Consider the following 23,343-nt stretch of genomic DNA (forward strand, 5'->3'; position numbering starts at 1 on the left):
ATTTGTATATCATTTAGCATATAAGAAAATAGTGGCCTCAAGTTTCTAGGAAATATCTGATTTTGCTCTCTGGGCCCTAAAAAGATCCCTAAAAAGTTAGGAGCCATCTTCATTATTTAATGCATAAAACCAAATAAATTATCACTGCTCAAAAGTGGAAGAAATGACAAATGAAAAAATGTTTTCTAACAGCGTTGCAATCCAGATTTTAAGATAGTGATGGGCGCACTAGAAAGCAAGTAAAAGGTATTGTAAATGTACTCCACAAGGTAAAAGTTAGGAACAAGAATATCCTTAAACTGTTTCAGAATTTGGTGACAAACATTTGTTATGTGTTTTAAATACCCGAACGAATCGATTCCAGAATCAGTCTAGATGATATTATATGGTTTTTGTATGGTGTTGGTGGTACTTGAATGACCAAAGTCAGTACATGTCCATCACCTTTCGATATTTCCGTGGTGCTCGCTCCCATTTCATAGCTGCTCACGGTGTTTTCTGCTGACGTCATATGGTGCTGCTCCACTAGCGCCACCATACGGCGTCAGCTGGCGAATTATCCAGTTAATACCAGAGCCCTCAGTTGGGCAAACTGCAGGGAGGTAATCTAAATATAGATTAATCAGAATTTAGATTATTCTATGCCCATATTTGGGCATTTGTGCAGCCCTCTGCAGAAACAGCCGTGTAGTGGCCAAGGAGTGGCAGAATCACACCACTCTTTCACAAAGCACAGTTAACATCTCATACTGCCTCTGAAGCACCAAAACAGCTCTGATAAAAATTTTGGGGTTCCTGAAATATGATGGGGAACATAATCTAAATTAAGATTAAAAATTCAGCCTCGACGGGGGCGTAATCTATATTCAGATTATGTTGTCAGCTGACTAATCTTTATTTAGATTACACAATCAGCTGACTAATCTCAAATTAGATTACATTCAGCTGGCCTAATCTAAATTAAGATTACAATATCCAGCATCCAAGAGGGTAGGCATAAAGGTTAAACCCTATCATTATAATCCGTCAGTATAAGGCGCTGGAACATCACATCCTGTGCAGGGAAATAGAGCCAGTCTAACGTAGAAAAGAAAAATACAGCACATTACCTGGCTTTCTGTAAGTATAGTTAAGCTATTTTAGAAAATAAAACAACAGAAATCAGCAATCAATATTTGTTTTTATTTAAGCTCAAAAGCCTATTTAAGGTATATAATGCCATGTGAATGTGGAATACCAACTTTGAACTTAATGTAGCCAGTGCCACCTGGCCTAACAATATCATCCCACGACTTTTCCTGAACACGTCCCGTAACTACGGAGGCTACTCAGTTTTGGTATCCCTTGGGACCTACGACCCTTTACAAATATAAAAAACTACCTAATTTGTTCGATTTCCCGCAATGATGTCATGTATTGCAGCCCTGTTGGGCTCTGACTGGGGTTCTGGGGCATGCAACTTTGAATAATTCATACTTCTGAGTTTCGGGTTAAAATACCCACATAGCATTAAAGGCATTGAAAATATAAGCCAAATCTGCACCCCAAACCACAAACACACAGACTGTCATTTCAAGGAAAAATATAAATAATCAAAATTCAGAATTATTCCTGGAAATATGACACCATAATACAATGTTTACATTTTCAGGGAAGTGTCCCAGCAGCTCATTTCTACTCTCTCAGGCAAAGGTTTATAATGAATTGGCACCAACGATTCAGGATTTGTTGATTGATGTCGTAGGTTGTCAAAAATAACGAAAACATGCCATGTCTGACAATTTTTTGTCAAAAAAACTAGGTTGAAATGACTGGGGGTGCAGCTGAGTCACCTTCATAACAAACACACTCACCGGTTATGTACGCCGATAACGCATTAACGTCACACTTCTACCACCCAAACTTAATTTTGCTGGTTAAATAAGATATTACCATTATTTTGGTACTACTTTGGCACCATTCCATCGAAAAATACTGGCGGGAAAAAACTATTACCGAGAGGATACACGGCGCCACGGACGATTCCAGGACAAATCTTCGTATGGCATTTCTTCGTCGCGCAATTCTTCGTCCGCATTTCTTCGTCCGCAAATCTTCGTCGGCGCATTTATTCGTGTCGCATTATTTCGTCTCGCATTTCTTCGTAAGCGCAAATATTCGTAGCGCATTTCTTCGTTTCCGCATTTCTTCGTCGGCGCATTTCTTCGTCAAGCATTTTTTCGTCCACGCATTTCTTCGTCTACGCAAATCTTCGTCCGCATTTCTTCGTCCACGCAAATCTTCGTCTGCGCATATCTTCGTCCGCAAATCTTCGTCCCCGCAAATCTTCGTCCGCAAATCTTCGTCCGCATTTTTTCGTCCACGCATTTCTTCGTCTACGCAAATCTTCGTCCGCATTTCTTCGTCCACGCAAATCTTCGTCCCGGCAAATCTTCGTCCGCAAATCTTCGTCCGCAAATCTTCGTCCGCATTTTTCGTCCACACATTTCTTCGTCCACGCAAATCTTCGTCCGCAAATCTTTGTCTGCGCATATTTTCGTCCGCAAACCTTTGTCTGCGCTATCTTCGTCTCCGCAAACATTCGTCCACAAATGTGGTTCAATAAAACCATGAAGAAATATCAGACCATTGCAAGTGAATGACGAATTTAATGCATGGAATGCATGATCGAAACTTTTGAAGTCAGGTAGATGAGGTCAGTCAGGTGTATTTGGGAGCCGACAATGGTAACATTCCATATCATTTGTGTCCCGCCGACATTCTTTTTTTCGCGGTCGATGAATGACAATATAATCTCTTGTACCCTCGCCGGCATAGGCGGCGGAACGGGGAGGGCACCGGGGCACCGTTCCCCTCTTTAATTTTGGCCTTTTAACAGTAGCCCTATGGTCGTTGCATGGAAAGAATGGGACTAAAAGTCGGCAGTGCCGTGCCCCCCCCCCCCCTAATTGAAAGTGTTCCGCCGCTACTGCTCGCCGGACCTATTTGTTTTCTACATACACGCCGGCCGAGGGGGGCGGATACGACCCCCCCCCCCCCCCATCGCCGTTTCGCCACTGGTGGAGCTAGCGCGTCGCGGAAAAAACGAGCGTGTGCTCCGTTACGAGACGCAGAGATTAATACCCGATTTTAAGGCCTTCTAGGTCAGGGGTCGGCTTACGGCCCGCGGGCCGGATCCGGCCAGGTGGGTGACGGTTGGATCCGGCCCGCGACCATCTGACGTCCGGCCCGCGGCTGGTATCAGCGACTTACATCGTGTTCCGGCCCGCGGTTCTTTCAGAAATCGACTCCGATATAAAAGTGACTTAAATGTGCTTTGGCACAATAGTTCTTCCTTCGCACACTTCATGAGTTTATAAACACCATTTGCGGGTTGGGTTCATGTGGTGACCCTTGGTGACCTGACCTGCGACCTAACCTGGTATGACCAGTGACCTCTAATAGCAACATATGTACTAGATAACTGACGCCCTATCGCTGATTTTCGACAAAATGCGCTTTACTCGGTGTTATAGCGCTTTCCCTAGAAGACCCGTGAACGGTGAAACATGTTATCTTTGACCTGACCTGTGACGTCATCGGCAGGGCTGCGGAGTCGGAGTCGGAGTCGGAGTCGGAGTCAGTCGGAGTCGACAGTTGTGACCGGAGTCGGAGTCGGAGTCGGAGTCGATTTTAGAAACCCGAGCAGGAGTCGGAGTCGGAGTCACCGAAAATCTGTCGACTCCGCACTGACTCCGGAGTCGCTAGGTCCGCAGCCCTGCTAGGTCTGCGGAGTCGGAGTCGGGAGTTGGAGTCGGTCGGAGTCGACAATGCTGCCCGGAGTCGGAGTCGGAGTCGGAGCTGGTTTTGAAAGCCGGAGTCGGAGTCGGAGTCGGAGTCGCCGAAAATCCATCGACTCCGCAGCCCTGGACTCATCGGTGACCCCGAGGTTAATGAAATTTAGCTTCCTTCCACAAATTTGACAGGGCTATCGAACGCCGTTTAAATTTTCCGGATCCGTCCAGTAGTTTCGGAGATACAGGGGGGGGGGGCATAAAAATGCCCCCCCCCCCCACCGCCTGGAAGGTTAAACGAGTAGACCACGTGAAGCCGCTAAGTGCACGCAGCCAGCAGTCGTTGATGCTGCGCGCCTAAGCTGCTGACCAAATCTTACCGTTGCAAGTTTTGTCTTTAAGTAGAATTAGACAAAAACACCCGCAAATGGTGTTTATAAACTCATGAAGTGTGCGAAGGAAGAACTAGGTATTGTGCCAAAGGTCATTTCAGTCACTTTTATATCGGAGTCGATTTCTGAAAGAACCGCGGGCCGGAACACGATGTAAGTCGCTGATACCAGCCGCGGGCCGGACGTCAGATGGTCGCGGGCCGGATCCAACCGTCACCCACCTGGCCGGATCCGGCCCGCGGGCGGTATGTCGACCCCTGACCTAGAAGGCCTTAAAATCGGGTATTAATCTCTGCTTCTCGTAACGGCGCACACGCTCGTTTTTTCCGCGACGCGCTAGCTCCACCAGTGGCGAAACGGCGATGGGAGGGGGGGGGGTCGTACCCTCCCCCTCGGCCGGCGTGTACCTATGTAGAAAACAAATAGGTCCGGCGAGCAGTAGCGGCGGAACACCTTCAATTAAGGGGGGGGGGGGCACGGCACTGCCGACTTTTGGTCCCATTCTTTCCATGCAACGCCCATAGAGCTACTGTTAAAAGGCCAAAATTAAAGAGGGGAACGGTGCCCCGGTGCCCTCCCCGTTCCGCCGCCTATGCCGGCGAGGGCACAAGAGATTATATTGTCATTCAACGACCGCGAAAAAAAAAGAATGTCCGGGACACAAATGATATGGAATGTTACAATTGTCGGCTCCCAAATACAATAGCTTCACCTGACTGAGTGATCTCATCTGCCATGACTTCAAAAGTTTCGATCATCCATTCCATGCATTAAATTCGTCATTCACTTAAGATGGTCTGATATTTCTTCATGGTTTTATTCAACCACATTTGTGGACGAATGTTTGCGGAGACGAAGATAGCGCAGACAAAGATTTGCGGACGAAGATTTGCATGGACGAAGAAATGCGTGGACGAGAAATGCGGACGAAGATTTGCGAACGAAGATTTGCGGACGAAGATTTGCCGGGACGAAGATTTGCGTGGACGAAGAAATGCGGACGAAGATTTGCGTAGACGAAGAAATGCGTGGACGAAAAAATGCGGACGAAGATTTGCGGACGAAGATTTGCGGGGACGAAGATTTGCGGACGAAGATATGCGCAGACGAAGATTTGCGTGGACGAAGAAATGCGGACGAAGATTTGCGTAGACGAATAAATGCGTGGACGAAAAATGCTTGACGAAGAAATGCGCGTACGAAGAAATGCGGATACGAAAAAATGCGCTACGAATATTTGCACTTACGAAGAAATGCGAGACGAAATTATGCGACACGAATAAATGCGCCGACGAAGATTTGCGGACGAAGAAATGCGGACGAGGAATTGCGCGACGAAGAATTGCCATACGAAGATTTGTCCGGTTACGCGCCACGGACATCGCTAGATCGCGGCCGTAAATCGCCGTAGCCGAAATGCGTTGTATTAGGTGCATTTTTCGTAGTGGGATTGAATAATTGAATATTTCTTATCTCAGAACTGCCGAAAAAAGGTTTCTTAACATTTAATGGGTACGATAAAAAGGAGTAAAAACAGATTAATGTATTTGCCCGTTCATCGGTGAACTTCACTAATCACGTCATAACTCCCAAAGTCCAATCTCAAATGAGCTGGCCAGTTCGCAATCTGTAGGATCGAGTTTTGTCTGTCACTCAACAAAAAAATATCGTGGTTATGAGCAGTTCTTCGATGGTTATGGGGGGTTTGAATGGGGACGTGTGGGAAATATAATCTAAATATTGATTATCGCTCCTTATATGGTCATCGCTCCGCCCATTTTGGTGACGTCATAATCTTAAATTAGATTAATCTTATTTTAGATTACCTCCCTGCAGTTTGCCCGACTGATCTGATCTAGACACAATTGCAACAGAGCCTAAAACACAAAAACTTGTCGCAGCAATGAGTGCTGATCATGTGAAAACTGAGAGTTCATTTCATGGTGTCATGATATGGACACCATATCATGACACCATGATAATGAATATGAATTTAATTATCGTGTATAATGGAATTTTCAAGATATTCCAGAGCCTTAAAAATACAATCTGAGCAGTTTGATGATACTAAAAAAAACCTTATTGAGGTGGTGTAAGTCTACACTTTAAATCAGTGTAAAAATACACTCCAATTTTGTGATAAACTATTTTGATTTCAGCTTGACTCAGAGAAGGCGATATATTCCTTCATCGCTTCAACTAACTACCCCACTCACAAAATCTTAATCCCTTATCCTGAAGAAGGCATACACAGTGGACGCAAAGCGATAAAAAATATTTAAGGCAAAATATTTCAATTCATCAGTCGAGCAAAAACAGATGTAGTCAATGGCGGAACGGTGAGGTAGGTACCGAAGAGGAAAATCAAAACAAACCAGTGAACGTACGCCGCAAAGCGCCATTTTCGCTTCATATTGATTGCTGCCATCACTGCCATCAAGGCCCTGCTGCCATATATGAAGGAAAACAAATTTTATTCCTTACTACATCCATTTATGATCATTATATCTTGTTTGCCGTTCGTGTGCCATCAATTGTGTTCGATTTTCATTTCTCCGGACATGTTTGGTGCTCCATGCTCAAGCTCTTTCAAGGCCAGACTCAAAGCTATATAAACCGCCAGACTGAACCGTGGACGCCCGCTGCACCAACCTTTCCACTTCTGTCACCAATGAGCTCAATGAGGGTCTTGCAGGCTTTACGGCCTTCAATCCCGACACCTGACACCATAAGGTAAGATAAGCTATGAAATGAGCATTAAATAAAGGATTGAATAAAATACTTTCTAACGAGGCGGGGCCAGTGCACGTTATCCAGCGATAATACATTGTGAACGATCGCGAAAACCGTTTGAAGGATGGCACCGACCTCCCTCGGCCGGATTTTTAGTCGTGATTTAGTCGTGCGGCGCTACCCAAGTGACGGACACCGTTACGACCATCTGGCTGTCCGTTTCCACGGCCTGAAATGCGTCCGAAAACTGCCAGAAGTTGACGGTCCTCAGCGTCGCCACCGGACCGACGAGTACCTACGCCAGTGCGGGACGGGTCGACGGTCGGCTGACGCCGCCCATCTGCTGCCCCATTCCGCCGTCCGTACAACCGTAGTCGGTCTAGTCTAGTCCGTCTGTCGGTCCGTCCGTACATTCACAGTCCGTATGTCTGTCAGTCCGTCCGTACACGGCCTGCCGGAGACTCGGTTGGCTCTTCTGTCCATCAGCAGGCCGAATAACTTTCCATGCGGTGCTGCAAGATCGCCCTGCAGTCTGCACGTCCGTCCATAATTCATAGATTTGATAGATTTGCTCAATGGTCGTCAGACTCATCACCTATATCGGTAGAGGTATACCATAACCGATAAACTCTTAGTCGCCTTCGATCGGAAATGGATTACTGTTTGTGCATACCTATTAGCCGTTTTCACGACGGCGATCTGGTACACATTTGGTGCACATCTGGTACGGATTAGGCGCAGATCTGGTCAAATCAGGTTCAGTGTGTCTTTTAGCAGCTATCAGCTAGGGTTGCACTAATTGCTTATATGCCTGCTGGCTGCTTTGTCATATTATCAGAGAGCATCATCGATTAAAACACTGAAATAAATTCATAAAATGAAGATATTTGCTGTAAAAGAAATTAGGTGCAGATTTGGTCAAATCAGGTGCATTCGCCGGATAGCCCGTCGTGAAAACGGCTAATACCTACCTATCTCCAGTGACTACCATTTGCACTTGTCACTGAAATGCTCACGTGACAGTCACTATGCACACGACATTATACCTAAATCAATAACGACCGTATATCTCAATCTCTGCAGTCTGCAGTGCATGCGTCCTATGAGACTCTACCACGATGTTTGGACTTTGGAGCTACTGCCATTTAATGGGTGTAGCAACGCTGTTACGTTACGTTGCATATGCATAATCACGCATTTATGCAGACGTGATTCGTGTCTAAATCGAGCCCATACAAGCTAATGAATTGTCTGGGAGGTGCAGTAAGCACTTCTTGGTCAGGCTCAGGGCGTTGCCGGGAATCGATAGACACGGGTTAAGAAGACATGCCGGACGGAGATTGACAGAGTTGTTGTCCTCGCAGTTCGCCATGTGGTCAGGGTTGTATACGACTCAATCAATAGCAATCAATTCAATCACGACAAATCTGGGAAACCAATCAAATCAATCAAGTCAGAGCAGTTTTCGGGAATTGATTCAATCGACTCAAACGCGACAATGAAAGGAATCAATCAACTCAATCAAACGACTCAAACCAAGACATACATTAGGTTTTTTTGCCCCACCAACTTGGAAAAGTGTCCATAGCAGTCTGGTGTACCTACCTACCTACCTACCTACAGAAGAAACATAAAAATATTGTCATTAAAATTATAAATTGCCGTGCCCTTCGTTTCTATGTAATAAGGAAGGATACCTAGTGATGGACAGGTGGATCATGATATTGAGGTTCAATGGGTAGAATTGGAGCAGAAGTTTCATTTAATGGGTGCAAAATAACCCAGTAGTTGACTCGCCCCTTAACCCAAATCACCACCTTTCACCTAAAAGTTGTCAATTTAATTTTGGCCATATTCCAACTCCATTTACACTAAATATCAGATATTGCATGGTTGAAAGTTGGCTGTTCGGATTTTGGCAGTGTTCGTGATTTGGCCACTACACCATGTCTATTTTAATGGATAATATGCATCAATAACATATTAACCATAGGGAAATAAAATTAAATATCTTACCTGCATGTGACGGTTTCGGTTAGACAGAGACTGACGGGCAGCCTGAAAAATCTTTCCACACAATGTGCATTTGAGACGTGGGATGTTGTCAGATTGGGAAGGAAGAGATTTGAAGTATTTAGCGGTCCACGACTCTGGACGTGGCATGTCAATGTTAGCTACCTATGTGAAGAATTCAAAACATTTTATTGCAATACAATTTGAAACTGTTAGGACTTACTGGGGGATAGGGATGAGGATTAAAAATATATTTAAAAGGAAATGGAGAGGACAGGGACTCTGGAACCACAGGATAAGTTAAGGACAAAGGAAGTAGGAACACAAGGAAAATTAAAACGCGAAAACGGCACGGTGCGACTCTGCGAAACAAAGAAAACGTTTTGCCATTAAGTATGCTAAGCTTTTATAAATCTTTATTCTACGTCTTTTGATTTTTTGGTAAGATGACGTCATTGATTATCATGTAGTATGGTAGATCATCATAAAATAAATGGGACTGGGTTGTACAACGCCAATTTCGTTTTAATTATTATTTTCTTTGAAATAAAACCACTTAATAATATTCGGTAAAATATTGTAAGGGAAATGAAATATATTAAATATGTTATGCTTAGGCTCTCAGGGGAAAAGGATCAACAAACGTTCTGCTGCAAATTAAACAATGCAGCAAATTAGGTAAGTAAACGTAATTAGCGAGACGAAAACGGCGCTTTTGTTTCAGTTATTTTTGTAGGGGTTTCAGTTCAGATATTTATAGAGTTCAGTGGGTTGTTTCTGAGGAGATGTGGAGGTGTGAATTATTAATTAATCACACTTTATTAGTATATAGGGTCTTGCACTTTATCATCTGGATTAAAAAAAGTTTCCTGCTGAGTGCAGAAAGGTAGGTAGGTGCATCGCCAGGTTCTATCACCAGGATTGGAGCAGTTATGAGTTATTGCAGTTGAAAGTCAAAGTAGGCTGTTCATGTTTAGGCCCTGTTCTTTATTTAGCCATCTACCCCATATGTATTGCAGTTGTGATGACAAACAGTTTTCAGTGTAGTTTTGTGATCTTTGATGTCATCAATTGGTGTCATTATTTTTCGTCAACTAAAACTTATTTGAACTTTCCATTCAATCGACTCAATCATACGAGTCACTCTAATTTTCGGGAATCAAATCAGTCAACCAGTCGCTTAAGTCAAACGAGTCAGTCAACCAGTCATCTCGAAAGTCAATCGACTCAATCCAATCAACTCAAAATACGCGTTGAAACAAATCAATCAATTCAATCGACTTGATTGGTATACAACCCTGCATGTGGTGCGCGGTAAGGAATTCGGCGAGAGACATTCCAGAACGTGAGCTGTTATTCGTCCGCATTCTGGTCAGAGATTTCCATACAAATAAAGTAGCACGGATGTCATTCAGGGCAAGACAGAAGGAAACAAAGCGTGTTTCCGCCGAGAGTCATCCCAAAAGAGACAGAGAGATTAAAGGGACCCTCCCACCTTAACATTAGATTTGAGTTGAGATAGCCAAAATGGGGTCCCTGGCTCACAATTACCGGTTTCAGCACTCACAACATCGAGAAATGCCTTAAATCGGAAATATTGAATTTCAAAATTGCAGCATTTTGATTCAGAGGGGCTAATGCATATGAATACCCCTCTGAATGTGTGACGTCAGCGCAGATATCTAGCGATTTTTAAATGTTTGACTAAAACGTTTTGTAGCACGCGGTGGTATATGCTGCTTTACGCGCAACAAGTGCCGCACTTTCAGCTGCCAAACTATTGCTTCCAAATAAAGTCGCTAGGAACAGCGGAGATTCCAAAAAGTAAAAAAAGTAAAAGTCTAATATCTTGAAAACCGGTGAATATTTTTCGGTGAAATTTGGTAGATATTCGTTTTCGCTCTTTCTGAACCGAGCGACATCACTTTCATGCCAATTCATAAACTTTTTTGAAGGTGGGAGGGTCCCTTTAAATCGAAGGATGACAGAAACAGGATCTCCATTTATGCCAACAGCTGAAACACACGAGTACAGGACGGGCTACATTTTGCTCTACAAGCATTGCGTTTTAGTCTTACACCTACACCTGCAGATATAAATCGCGTTATGACACATCTAAAAGAGATTTCCTGCTCGCGGAATAAAAAGCGTTGCTGTATTCTCTTTCGAGAATATACTTATCCAAAATTTCACAGCACCACTCCATGCACCATGGTGCAACGTATGGAAATGAACGTTTATGCATAAACGTTCATATCCATACGTTACGTATCTTACTATGTTTTTTCCCCATTCATGAGTATAGATTCGATTTTTGAAAGCCGGAAAAGCTTTTCAACTGGCAAAAAGTAAAAATGGAAAACGTTCAAATTTTACACTTGCAGTGAAGACCGCTGAAGTGCCAAGGCGACATCCCTGCCCACGTCCAGAATCACAAGCATACAAATATGCAAACAAGCACACACCGTCACACATCATGCAGTGAGTGAGCGTATCATCCACCCAGTTCCGAATTTTCCCACTAGCCCCGTTACGATCGACAATTCAGTCTCATGTTCTCAGCTAATCGAATAATCATCCCCAATAATGGCGTGGGAACGGAGCCAGGCACTGGACCCGGCACAATCGGTGATCGTCCATCTCTGTTCTCCACGGCATCGCACTCAACTATGAAATGGTCGTCAGTAAAGCTACGGTTGACAAAGCCGAGGCGGGATAGCAATCCTCTATGCGTTTACGGGGTAATAATTTTTTCTCTCTGGCTCTGACAGCAGTTTATATTGGTCTTCTTAGCTTGAGAGTACGTTTACGTTTCCGAATTCCGTTGGTTGTGACTTGTGAGACATGAGTTACCGTTGTTGTGTGCAGCTGTGCACAGTGCAGTCATTCGTGACGAAGCTGGCAGGGATGCTGAGAAGCTCGGTGTAACCAATGATGGCAGTGATAATCACATACTGATCGGTTCATGGATTCTATGACCCGCGACGAACGGAAGATGCAGTCGCATGATAGCTTCTTGTTCGGTAGTTGTGATCACGGTGATATATCTTCGGCTAACAGGCTTCGTGTTAGATCTAACTGTGATATCAAATAAAGAATGTTGAAAATTAAAACATCAAAGGTGGGACTACTTAGGAACTCCTCTCCTTCCGAGTCTCAACACCTTCCCTCCTCTCCTTCTTCGCCCTCACACACCTCCCCGCCCCTCCCCTCCCCTCCCACACCTCTCTCCTCCTCTCCTCTCCCCTCCTTGTCGACACGCTCCCCTCCTCGGACCCACCTACCGAGACGGACGGCCGAGGCGGCAGCTGACACCACATTCCACAACGGCTCCCCTCTCCGTGCCACGGCACATTTCGTCCTCGTGCGCCAACAACGCCCGGAAGTGGACTTCCTCGCTACTCTAATTACTTTTGCGGATGGCGCTCTCACAACTTGAAGGACTTTTCAGGATACCCAAAGATATTAAGAAGACGTGCAGCCATATTCATATGCCCATATCTATTATTCATCCTATGTTATGATTTATTGCTCCCTCTGTTTCAGTTTCTGAAAATCTTTTTCTTTCTTTCTTTCTTTCTTTCTTTCTTTCTTTCTTCTTTCTTTCTTTCTTTCTTTCTTTCTTTCTTTCTTTCTTTCTTTCTTTCTTTCTTTCTTTCTTTCTTTCTTTCTTTCTTTCTTTCTTTCTTTCTTTCTTTCTTTCTTTCTTTCTTTCTTTCTTTCTTTCTTTCTTTCTTTCCTTCTTTCCTTCTTTCTTTCTTTCTTTCTTTCTTTCTTTCTTTCTTTCTTTCTTCTTTCTTTCTTTCTTTCTTTCTTTCTTTCTTTCTTTCTTTCTTTCTTTCTTTCTTTCTTTCTTTCTTTCTTTCTTTCTTTCTTTCTTTCTTTCTTTCTTTCTTTCTTTCTTTCTTTCTTTCTTTCATTCTTTCATTCTCTCTCTCTCTCTCTCTCTCCCTCTCTCTCCCTCTCTCCCTCTCTCTCCCTCTCTCCCTCTCTCGGTCTCCTCTTCCCGATTTCTACAAAACCCGCGGTCTGCATCCCAAGTCACGCGTGCGGCGTACCGGCAGTCACGGAGCCGCTCCCGAGGTAACGTGCGCTCGTACTTACGAGCAGCCGAGGCAGCTCTGCGCGACCGACCATGGCAAAAACAAGACCCGACTGCAGTGGCGATCGCAGTCAGCGTTCAGCGAACTCACTAAACTCAGCCCAACTCACCGAACTCAGCGATCCGGCGGACAGGCGGACAGTTATGGCGCTGCGGCCGATCGTGCGAGGGAAGCAGCACCGGTGTGGATCCGCCAGTAAAAAGATCGCATGATCTATGATCCGGGAAAATGGCAGGTTGGAGGCGGCTGCAGTGTGCGTGCTGGCTCACGTCAGTGGTCTGTGGTCCCAGAGATAGCGATTCCTGAGTCTTTTCCTGGCGATAAGCGCGGATGATTTACAGCTATATGGAAGCTATACGGACGTAAGGATAGACGGATAACTTCCAGCATATAGGAGGCGCAACATATCACCAGTGCGCACTGCGCAGATACATATATTATTGAGCGTGATATGAAATATGCCATACGGCGTTCTGATTATTCTGTCAATCGGTGTGACATGAAATTATATCCCTGTAGTATTTCCTCATGCGTGAAAATGAACTAGGAAATGGGAAATAGATGTCGCTAAGGCCTACCGCTCTCCCAATCCTAAATACCAACAAACAGCTACATTTATCTCCTTCCGTCCCCGCCCCGCTCCCAGCAGCCTCGGGCCGGCGATGGATCACGCCGAGTGTTCCGCTCCGCCTCTGTGGAGGCCCGGCTGACCCGTTACCACGTGCGCCGCCTCTGCGATTTGCATCTCAGCGCCTCCAGATCTGGGTTACCGCGAACAAGGGCAGGAGGTAGTGCTACGCTACCAGCGTGTCTGTGATGTAACTGGCTTAACCCTCGCCCGCACATGGGGGGTGGGGTGGGGGGGGGGTGGTTGTCACCCCCCAGGTAGTCTTTCTGCTCTGTACTCAACATTTTTAGAGCTATAGGGCTGATTTGTCGTATAGCTGCTCCTCTATCCTTTCTTGATGCCCACTGAAAATTTGAAGTTTCTGTGATTTTTGGTTTCGGAGATATGACCTTGTTTTTCAGGTCATGTCATGACCCAAATGGCCAATTCTCAACATTTAGCGTTTGCCATGGGCCTTGTGAGCTTTTGACACCCTGATTTCGGCCTTTTTTGCCAGTCTTACCTCCCACCTATCATGGAACATGTTGTTCGACGATTTACAGGGGTCAAGGTCAGGGTCAAGGTCAACCTAGGTCATCTAAGATAATTGCGTTTTAGGCAAGCTGAATTGACTTTTTGTGAAGTTTTTTGACTGCATTTTTGGTAAAAGCTTCTCAGATCATGATTTCATGTAATATGGACCCAAAAACAATCGGTGCACACATCAGTATTCACACAGACACACACAGACATACAAACACATATAATTGACCTTGACCTAACTTGACCTGAAATGACCTCAGCAGCAAAATTCTGGTCGGGTAATGTGACAAAGAGGTTCTAGCTGGCTTGGCACCAGAAAACAGCATCGTCATCGGTATTTGATAAGCAGCGCACTTGATATCCAAGGGTGACCCAAAACAGCAACATTTTTTAGTTTGACCTGACCTGGAAGGTCAATGACTGACCTGAGAAGGTAAAACTGGGTATCATTGGATTCGTCTCTTCCCAAGGAATCTTTTTGGTCCTTACCGCTAAGCTCTATCTCCAACAGGAACGAAATGGCGCGGGGGGTGGCAACCCCCCCCCCCATGTGCGTTCTAGGATGGGAAAATGGCATGTGCGGGCGAGGGTTAAAATGGAAGACTTTTGTGATGTCATTGGTTAGAGAATGGAATGTCGTGCCTCTTTCATCGCTCCATCATGACTTGACAGTTGACAGCTTATTACAATGTCCTGATTCCGAGTCCTCACGTTTAAATTTTCGTCGAAGGACTGTCTTCAATAGTTTTAATGCGGCAGATGGCTGTTTTCATCTCCCGGATACTCGGTATTTTTAGGCAGCTCCTTGACAACGTGCCCAATTTACTGGGTTTTCACCTCTCACATTCCTGGCTTTGGGCGCCGACCAGACGCGAGTTTCTCGGGTCCTGAAGCGGTCCTTCCGCTCTCCCGAACAGCTGTCTCAGATTTATCGGGACAGCGTGTCTATGTCTCTCTCCAATCTCTCTCTCTCTCTCGTCCCGTCTCCGTTCCGTCCCCCGTCTCCTTTTCGTTTTCCAGCAGAGCATGGCGGAGACAATGCGTTGCACGAGTCACGCGCACCGGCAAATGTGAAGTGTTTCGTTTATGGATCCATGGTCTCGGACAATGTGACTGCAGGGTCCTTACTCAACCGGCAGCGTAATTGTTTGTCACGCAATGAAATGGACTTTTTAGCATCTCTCAGTCGTAACATATGGCTATCAATGGTTGTGCAATACCGGAGAGCGCCAAATGTGATGTCTGTTGTCCACCGTATTCGCCCGGTAGAGAAGCTCGAATACATTGAAACGGGTAACAATACAATACAACATTGTTGACATCCGCTTACAAATTGTCTGTCTCATAAATTTGATGGACATTCACTAATCAAAGACATAGTTGTTGAATTACATAAAAGTATCGGTATTTTATGCATAATAGCCTCCATTTATATGAGCATATGCATAGCTGACAATAGCTGCAGTAACTCCGGGTCCTTCAGCACTATACCTCCTAAATTTACTGATGAAGTCAGAGGTAAAATAAAATGGTAGGCCTTACACTAGTCCGGTCAACTTCCTCTGCGCCATATGAGCAAATGAGATTTACATCACATGAACACGATATTCTCTGGCTTTCCGCACATATCTACTCAGATGTTGTTATGTACTGTGTAAAATCATGTTGGCTGAGTATCGACTTGTAATTTCTTTCGGTTAAATAAACATAAAAATAGACGTAAATGGATAACTTACGAAGGAGGCTGCAGTAACAAATAATGACGACAGCTTCCTAGGTTCCTTCGACGTTACTTCCTAAGCAAAAAGTAACAGCGAAGATGCACTTACATAAAGCCGCGAGATTTGGCCTGGAGTATCGGCTAGCTCTCTGAGAGGTCTTGCAACACCATGCCGCGAAGCTCTCTATCCGATACTAGCTTAGGCTCAGTCGGTTTGTTGGCTTATGAGAACTGCACTGCACGAAGGATAACAGCGACAAGAAGACAAATAAATTCGGCGAACGTATATCCGATCTTCGCTGCTGGTACGGCTGCCTTAGCAATGTCACTGTTTGTTTGGTATGTTTACACGGATGCTGCTCTGAACAGATCCTCGCGGACGCCTCAGTACGGGGTCTTGTCATTCGGGGTTAGACAGGGTGTAAATGTCGCCCCATCCCGCGTGACCGGCGAATTACGCAGCGGTGCGGGCCACTAATACCTTCTTCGGCTGGTTGCTGCTGTGCAGAGTGGCGAGAACGTCGGATTGCCTCCCGTCTCAAGAGTGGCTCAACAACAGAACACCTGAAAACACAAATACACCGTGATACCGTCTCATCCTCATTTTTATTGAAGCAACCAATGCTTTGCGAGTATTGCTTGTTTTCGGCCTGTCAAATACAATAATAAGCCTTACGCTTCGTTTTATTGCATGAAATTCATGTCGCCGCATTGCAGACTACACTATTCTCATGATGTTTTCATCACTATTTACAGCCTGCGGCTTCCATACACCCAGCTTATTAGACAGCTAGACAGGCTAGACAGCTCACATTTATCGCAACCTACCTCACCCTTCTCTCTCCCCTTCCCTTTCTCCCTCCTCAGACCGTCTCGCAGTTCAGCAAATGCAGCTGCCGACCAGGACTGGCGGCACCCGGCCGCTCCGATCTGGCCTGGCCGGTCCGTTACCCGGCGGCAGCGGCGCGACCACCCTCGGCCACCGCCGCCGCTGCCGCCAGTCGCGCCGGGCCGCCGCCACGGGAGGGAGTACGCGCGTGGAGCCTGCGGCTGGAGGCCTGGTGCCCGACCGGAAAGGTGCTGACGGGGTGAGGTTACTGACAAGAGACGCTGTGTGGGCAGTGAGGACGGTACGGGTTAGATTGTGAGCTTGATAGATGTTTGTGCTGAAAGGAGTGCCGCGGCGTGGATTATCAAAAGGACAGTGAACTGTGGTGTGAGCTGTAACTTGAACTAGATGAGCTGGACTGTGACTGGACTGGATCTGTGTGACTGGCTGTGTGAGGACTGCTAACACGGACTGCACTCAAACCGCATCGAGTGGATCTCGCCGCCGTGCTTCGTGGACTGAAAGAGGCTAAGAGCCCAGTGCAGTGCAGCGGACTCGGGCATTGTGTCAGGAGGGCGACAATAGACGGCAGAGCCGAGCGTGAAGACAGCTCAGTGCTGTGCATCTGAGAGGAATCAAGTGGAGGCGTGGACGAAGTGCGGCGCTCTATCCACCAGACTTCATTGTGATTAGCTCAAGAAAGACGGTCCCGTCAAAGCAGACCTGTTTGTGGATCGCTGACACCTCTGTCGGCTCCTGACGGCTGCTGACGGCTGTCAGCTCTCCGCGCCGGCAGCATCATGTCGGAGCCGGCCTACTCGCGGCTGCTGTGCACTCCGCGGCCGGCGCTGGGCTCTGCCCTCGGCTGCTGCCACCGCTCGCGGCTGGCGCTGGAGCAGCTCCGCGGTCAGGTCAGCGGCCTCGGGTCGCAGCTCAGGGGTCAGCTGGCTGACCTCAGCTCGGCAGCGGTGCCCAAAGTGACCGGCCTGCTGCAGGACCTACCGCGCGTCTTCTGCGCACCCACGGCCAAATTCAGGTGAGGCTTTGGGTGAGGCTTCCTTCTTCGGGTCAATTGTCCAGAAAGGCCTGTACTTAAAACATCAGTCAACCATTCCATGCTGCAGCCTGTTCCGGACTCGGCTATAAAGCTGAAAGAACCCGTGTCTGCATCACGTTTGTGCGTCTTTTCTGCGCCGGCTGCCGAGCCAGCCGCAGACTCTTCCGCTCGAGTCAAGTCGAGTCGTTGGCCGTTTTTCGCCTCCTTCTGGTCGGCTAAACGGGCCAAGGAGGAGGAATCCACCACCTGCCGTCGTCTGCGGCTTATGTCGAATACACCGTCCCGCCGCCGAACTGGAGGGCTCAGCTCCGCTTAGGTCGTTAGAATCCGTTTTTCAATGAACAGATCCGTCAGCTGCTCATTGTCCCCGCGGCACCTGGCGTTATAGGCCCTCCGGCCAGAGACGTCCCAACACACCGTCTCCTCGCAGTTAGTAACAGCCGCGCACGGGCGGATATCCGGGGGAGGGAGGAGGGAGGGGCGGGGTTGGTGGGCCGTCTGACGTGGCCGATTTCTCTGGCCGGCCGCTGAGCCGGGCGCTCGCCACCTGACCTGTCCGACCACCCCCACCCCTCCTCTCCCCTCCCCTCACCCCTCCCGGCCCCGCGCGCATCACCGCCGGCCGCCGCAGCTCGCAGCACGCTCTCTCTCTCCACGATCAGGGAGGTGTGCGGCTCATAATCATCCTGGTCATCGCTCTGTCCCTCACGCCTACCTCATTTCAGTGAACAGAGAGAGGGGCTTGCCGTTTAAAGGCAACTTACAATGCGAATATTGGGCAATGCGCATTGATGCATAGTTTGTTTGCTTTATTAATTGTCCATCACAAATAACACGGGGAACTTATTGACATGGCAATCAGCATGAATTAGTCCCTTCGCAAATAATTTGGCTTATGTTTTCAAGGTATGGCCATACCAGTTAGGTACCAAGGAAGCTCACGGAAACTCAGAAGTGGCCTGGTTACACAGCTTATTCACGCTTGTTGGACATGGTGGGCGTGACAATCACTCCTAATCGGTGCCAGTGGCTGCCAGCGGGCCGACTATTTGCCTCTATAGAGCTCCGTTAGAGATTTGTGAATTGGTGCCAAACCATTGTGGGCTCATTTTATTTCCCGCGTAACGGTGTCTACACATTATACATGTGCCGATTTCCTTTTAAGGCCCTTTCAGCACCTCATTAATCAGAGGCGGATCCAGCTCAGAGTTTTTTTTTTGGGGGGGGGGGCAAACCATAACAATTTATCGATTCTTTCCATGCATCGTCCATAGGCGTAATGTTAAAATCATGCCGTTTTGGGGGGGGGGGCAAATGCCCATTTTGCCCCCCCCCTGGATCCGCTACTGTCATTAATCATTCATGTCAAGCCAGAAAGAAAAGGCCAGTGTTGCTTGAACTCCATAGCTGGTTATCCTGTATTTCCTCGTTTACTTGAAAAACCGCTCTTGAGCTTTCACTTCAGCCTATCGCGTCTCAAACATAAAAACGAACGAAATCATAAACATGGAAATAACAAAAATTACGCTGCATGGCATTGTATGTACATATTTATCATTAGCAACGTTGCCACATCTGACGAACATAACCCCTATCTCTAGAAAAAAATGCAGTGACTGCAAGGTTAGGGTTACATCTACCATTATAGCCGAGCAGAGTGACGTGCTGGTATCTCGTCCTAACTGTTCCTCTCAGCTGGCGTGCGCCCTGCTCTAACGGCCCGTCACTGACTGTCGGTCGCAGTAGCGGTGTCAGACTGCTGTTCGCGTGTCAGTAACGCGCGCCCATGACACGCAATGACACGTCCTGGCACGCCGTGACCTCGTCTGTCGGCTGTGTCGATCGGCGAACGCCGACACCTGGCACCGACAGATGACGGGAATTCGGAGCCGGCCTCAGTCCCGTAGAGCCGGCTTCAGCCCGTGAAGCCGTTGACGTTCCTGCTGCTCAGATCGGCTGTCGGTCAGTGTACCGCGGCCGCCTAATGACTTGACGGTTTTCAGGGAGGCATTCCTCAGTCCTCACGCATCTGTCTCTTCCCTGATCGGTTCGACTTCAGGCTGCCAGTTGGTACTCAGCATGGACGTAGGTTAACTTGAGCCGCTGATGTCATTTTTGCGAGATCATATATTCATGTGTATTTCATGTCACATGCCTCATGACCCACGAACGCTGCATGCGAGCTGAAACCGAACTGAAATGAGTCCCATCTGATCCTGATCAGAGTCTCGCAGCCTTGGTTGGGCCGGAATAAGCCAGAAATTGAGTCTGAGAGCCTAAAGTAAATTTGAGTCGTTCTATACTAGACCCTGGGCATTGGAAAATGGTCACGCTCTTTCGGAATTTGGGACGACGTTAGCTTTTTAAGCTTGACTGGCACTCGTGGAATGAGTCCATCAATGGACTGGAATAGGAATGACTCCAACACGGTAAGAGAATTTCTCTCTCTCCCTCTCTCTCTCTCTCCCTCTCTCCACTCGACACTCCTGGATGACAGGAGCGATCTTACCGGTTCGTTCACCACTCTCTCTCGCTGAAAAGCGAAGCGATGAAGTAAAAACTCATCCTCACTGAACTCGCTGAAAGAGCACTATGATCACAAGCCAATCGAACTCTATCGCTATGGTGAGGAATGAACATGATTCTCACTGAATAACATCAGTGAAAATGTCGATGAGCGACGTATTACAGACGGAAAATAGACCGTGAATAAGTGTGTGAAGGGTGACTGAGCCAACCCACCGGATGACCGAGTCGAGCATTCCCTTTTGTCGAGAGCTGTGTCGAGCTGCAGCGGACAGAATGTTGAGAGTGGCACATGCCGCTCAGACATGAGCGCTCGTTCGCTGGGTTGGGATGGGAAGAGCCGGGTGTGTCTCTGGGGAGGGGAGGGGAGCAGGGGACACGTGTGACGCTGACCGTCACATCCGGGCCAGTCACCGCACCGGTAGTTGGTCACTTCCGGTCGCCGCTGTCCGCCGACGGGGCGGGCGGTATTTGAACGGGCCGCCGTGCTGCGAAACAAACGCACTGGTGCAGTGGCGTCCCTCCCTTCCTCTCCCCCTCTCCCCCCTCTCCCTGTTCGACCCGGTTCAGTGCCACGGCCAATATCGGTGATAGAGGGACCAGATGGTACCGGTTACACAGAACCGTCAGGCCCCACCCCGATCCAGTGCAGGTGTTCACTGTTCAGTCAGGATATATGAGATATCGACTATGGACACATGCCAGTCATTGAATGTTAGTCATTATCCCTGCTTATTCGGCATCATTACAGATGATAAAGTGTAGGTTTTATGACATAAATATCTTATTGTATGGGTTTGATAATAATCCTTTTATAGCATGGAAGACCATTTGATCGAAATCACGCAGTGTCCCTGAGGACATATGAAGAGCTCAAGAGGCGGCTCTCTGACGTTAGCGATGGATTATTGAATCCCCGTCCATGGAAAGACTCTTGATAAGTCGCCGTCAATCAAACTTCCATGAATGCATCCCTTTGCTGTCGTTAGGATTACAAGGGCGGAGCTTCCTATTCGGTTGGTGGGGCGGGTGCCCCACCAACTTGCCATCATGCCCCACCAATACCTAAACGTTTTTCCCCACCAACTTACGCTGATTTTTAGGACTTTGTTGCTTAGCAAACCAATCTTTTCGCATTGAGGAGCTTTGAAATGTCTATGTAATACAAAATGTTATCTCTGTAATGAAAAACATGATTCAATGTTGCACTTTATCTAATTTAACAATCGGACATTATAGATTTGACGACTTTTTGCCCCACCAACTTCCCTGGGAAAGTTCCACCCATGGTCAGGAATATGCTATTGCTAATTAATGATGCGTTATCTTTAGCTGGAATGTATGCCTGAGATCCATCATCCACAAAAATGTATAATGTATGTGTGTATGTAAATGCATAATGTATAGTAATAAACACAATTTTGTTCCATTAACTTCATAGTCACTTTTAACTTATGCTTCTCTGCTACCGAACCCAGGATGCTCCCGAAGATTTTGCATTCTACATAATATGTCTGCATAACCATGACATAAATCTGTTATTTGGCTTGCAACAGCCAAGGCCCGAATGAAACCGCCATACACATTTTAATCTAAATCGGATTTAACCCGATTCGTCTGTATCACAGAACCTTTCTATCCGTTGAATTAGCAGCATCTTCACCATGCAGGTATATAGCTGCACCTGCAATCCAGCAGTCATATTTAACTTAACGGTTATCTTGATTGATGTGAAGATTCGACGAATACTCCCTCCAAATGATGTGAAGATGTTAATGGCCCACGATGCGTGCTCCTAGCCAACCATGACGCAGTGCCGTGTAAAAACTCACCGCCGGGTAACACCAAACAGCCGGGGTGTGACGCTGCCGCGATACGCCGCCACCGGGGCTCGCCGTAACGGTATTACCGCCTCCCGTGGTGCAGCAAATCCAGGTCAGCCAGCAGCAGCCGCGGGTCAATCAGACACCTCTGTCTGCCAATAACCAGCCGCCCAGTCACTGTCGGGTCCTCAGACTGAGACATCGCCGGCTCGTCCAGTGAAAGTGGATCAGAAGAGACCTCAGACCAACTGGTCCGTCCGAATCACACAGTTTCTGGTTATGAGTCGGCTGTTTTGGTTGATAACTCGGTCGCTCGCGGTTGGCCGGGAGGTGGTGGTCCACCAGACCTGGGTAGGATCATCAGCGCCGGGCCGGGGCGCTGGAAAGCGGCTCGTCGGGCTCAGAGCAGCCACCGTGGACAGGTGACCTGACAGCTCCGTGCTTACTGGCTGAATTACGGCTCTGAGAACTGCCCGAGGTCGCTGAGGAGCTAAAAGCTGAGCTAAAGCCGTCAGTGTCACCAAAACATCCCAATTCCCAACCAAGCCCTCGCCTGCTCGTGCTCAAAACCATCACCTGTATGGCAGGACGTAGTCAATTCCAACTCATCGCCGACTGCCGGGCCCCGCCTCCTGAGTTCACTTCCCATGAGACTGGGTCTCTGACCACCAAATTACCCACCCATGGTTCCAATGACTCCTCTTCGGCCCGGTACCGGCGGCGCGGGCGGCGCTGCGTGTCTGATGGCCCGATATCAGCGAGTCCATCCCGTGGGTACCGGCAGCGCGCCGCGTCACTGCTCGCCGCCGCGCCGGCCGCGCTGCGGTTTACCAGTGACCACAGACTAGGTGGTACACAGCGCCGGCTGTCCCAGTCCCGGTCCCAGCTCCATGTTACCCTATTTCCGACAGGGATATCCCGGTTCCGACCCAGTTTACCTGGTTTACTAGAGATTAGACTCTTTGCTCCTATCCTGGTTCCAGGCTAAGTAACACGCTAAGTCCGGCTTTCAATTTATCTCTGCACTGTTGCCCATAGCAGAGCTGCGTACGGCTCTCGCAGAAACCATATACTAACAGCATTTCAATCTCCTTCCGCCTTCCGATATTGTGCCCATATAACACATTCATGCCCTTTTAGGCATGCCCTCTCATGCCCACCACACTCATTAATACGCGTCAACCGACCCCGCCTACTCCACACACCCACACGCCTTCCTCCACC

At 47.5% G+C, this 23,343-nt stretch overlaps 2 protein-coding genes across 5 annotated transcripts in view; one reads left to right on the top strand and one right to left on the bottom strand.

Moving 5' to 3' along the window:
- The window catches only part of LOC122373218 (exocyst complex component 6B-like), a 34,173-nt gene extending 27,655 nt beyond the window's left edge, over positions 1 to 6,518 (bottom strand). The window contains exon 1 of one of the 4 annotated variants that reach the window (XM_043351082.1): positions 6,483 to 6,518. The gene's annotated coding sequence lies outside the window, so the exon portion shown is untranslated. Of the gene's footprint in view, positions 1 to 345; positions 385 to 1,853; positions 2,260 to 6,482 lie in introns of those variants that run through there. The other 3 variants (XM_043351073.1, XM_043351068.1, XM_043351090.1) reach the window with 3 other exon arrangements.
- LOC122373239 (tyrosine-protein phosphatase 1-like) overlaps positions 5,577 to 23,343 on the top strand; it is a 63,282-nt gene continuing 45,515 nt past the window's right edge. The window contains exons 1-2 of the mRNA XM_043351103.1: positions 5,577 to 5,595; positions 16,752 to 17,749. Of these exons, the coding sequence (XP_043207038.1) occupies positions 17,514 to 17,749 (236 nt within the window). The 5' untranslated portion in view covers positions 5,577 to 5,595; positions 16,752 to 17,513. The remainder of the gene's footprint in view (positions 5,596 to 16,751; positions 17,750 to 23,343) is intronic.

Source organism: Amphibalanus amphitrite, unplaced genomic scaffold (genome assembly GCF_019059575.1).
Source record: "Amphibalanus amphitrite isolate SeventyFive unplaced genomic scaffold, NRLGWU_Aamphi_draft 000038F_arrow, whole genome shotgun sequence".
Taxonomy (NCBI): Eukaryota; Metazoa; Arthropoda; class Thecostraca; order Balanomorpha; family Balanidae; genus Amphibalanus; species Amphibalanus amphitrite.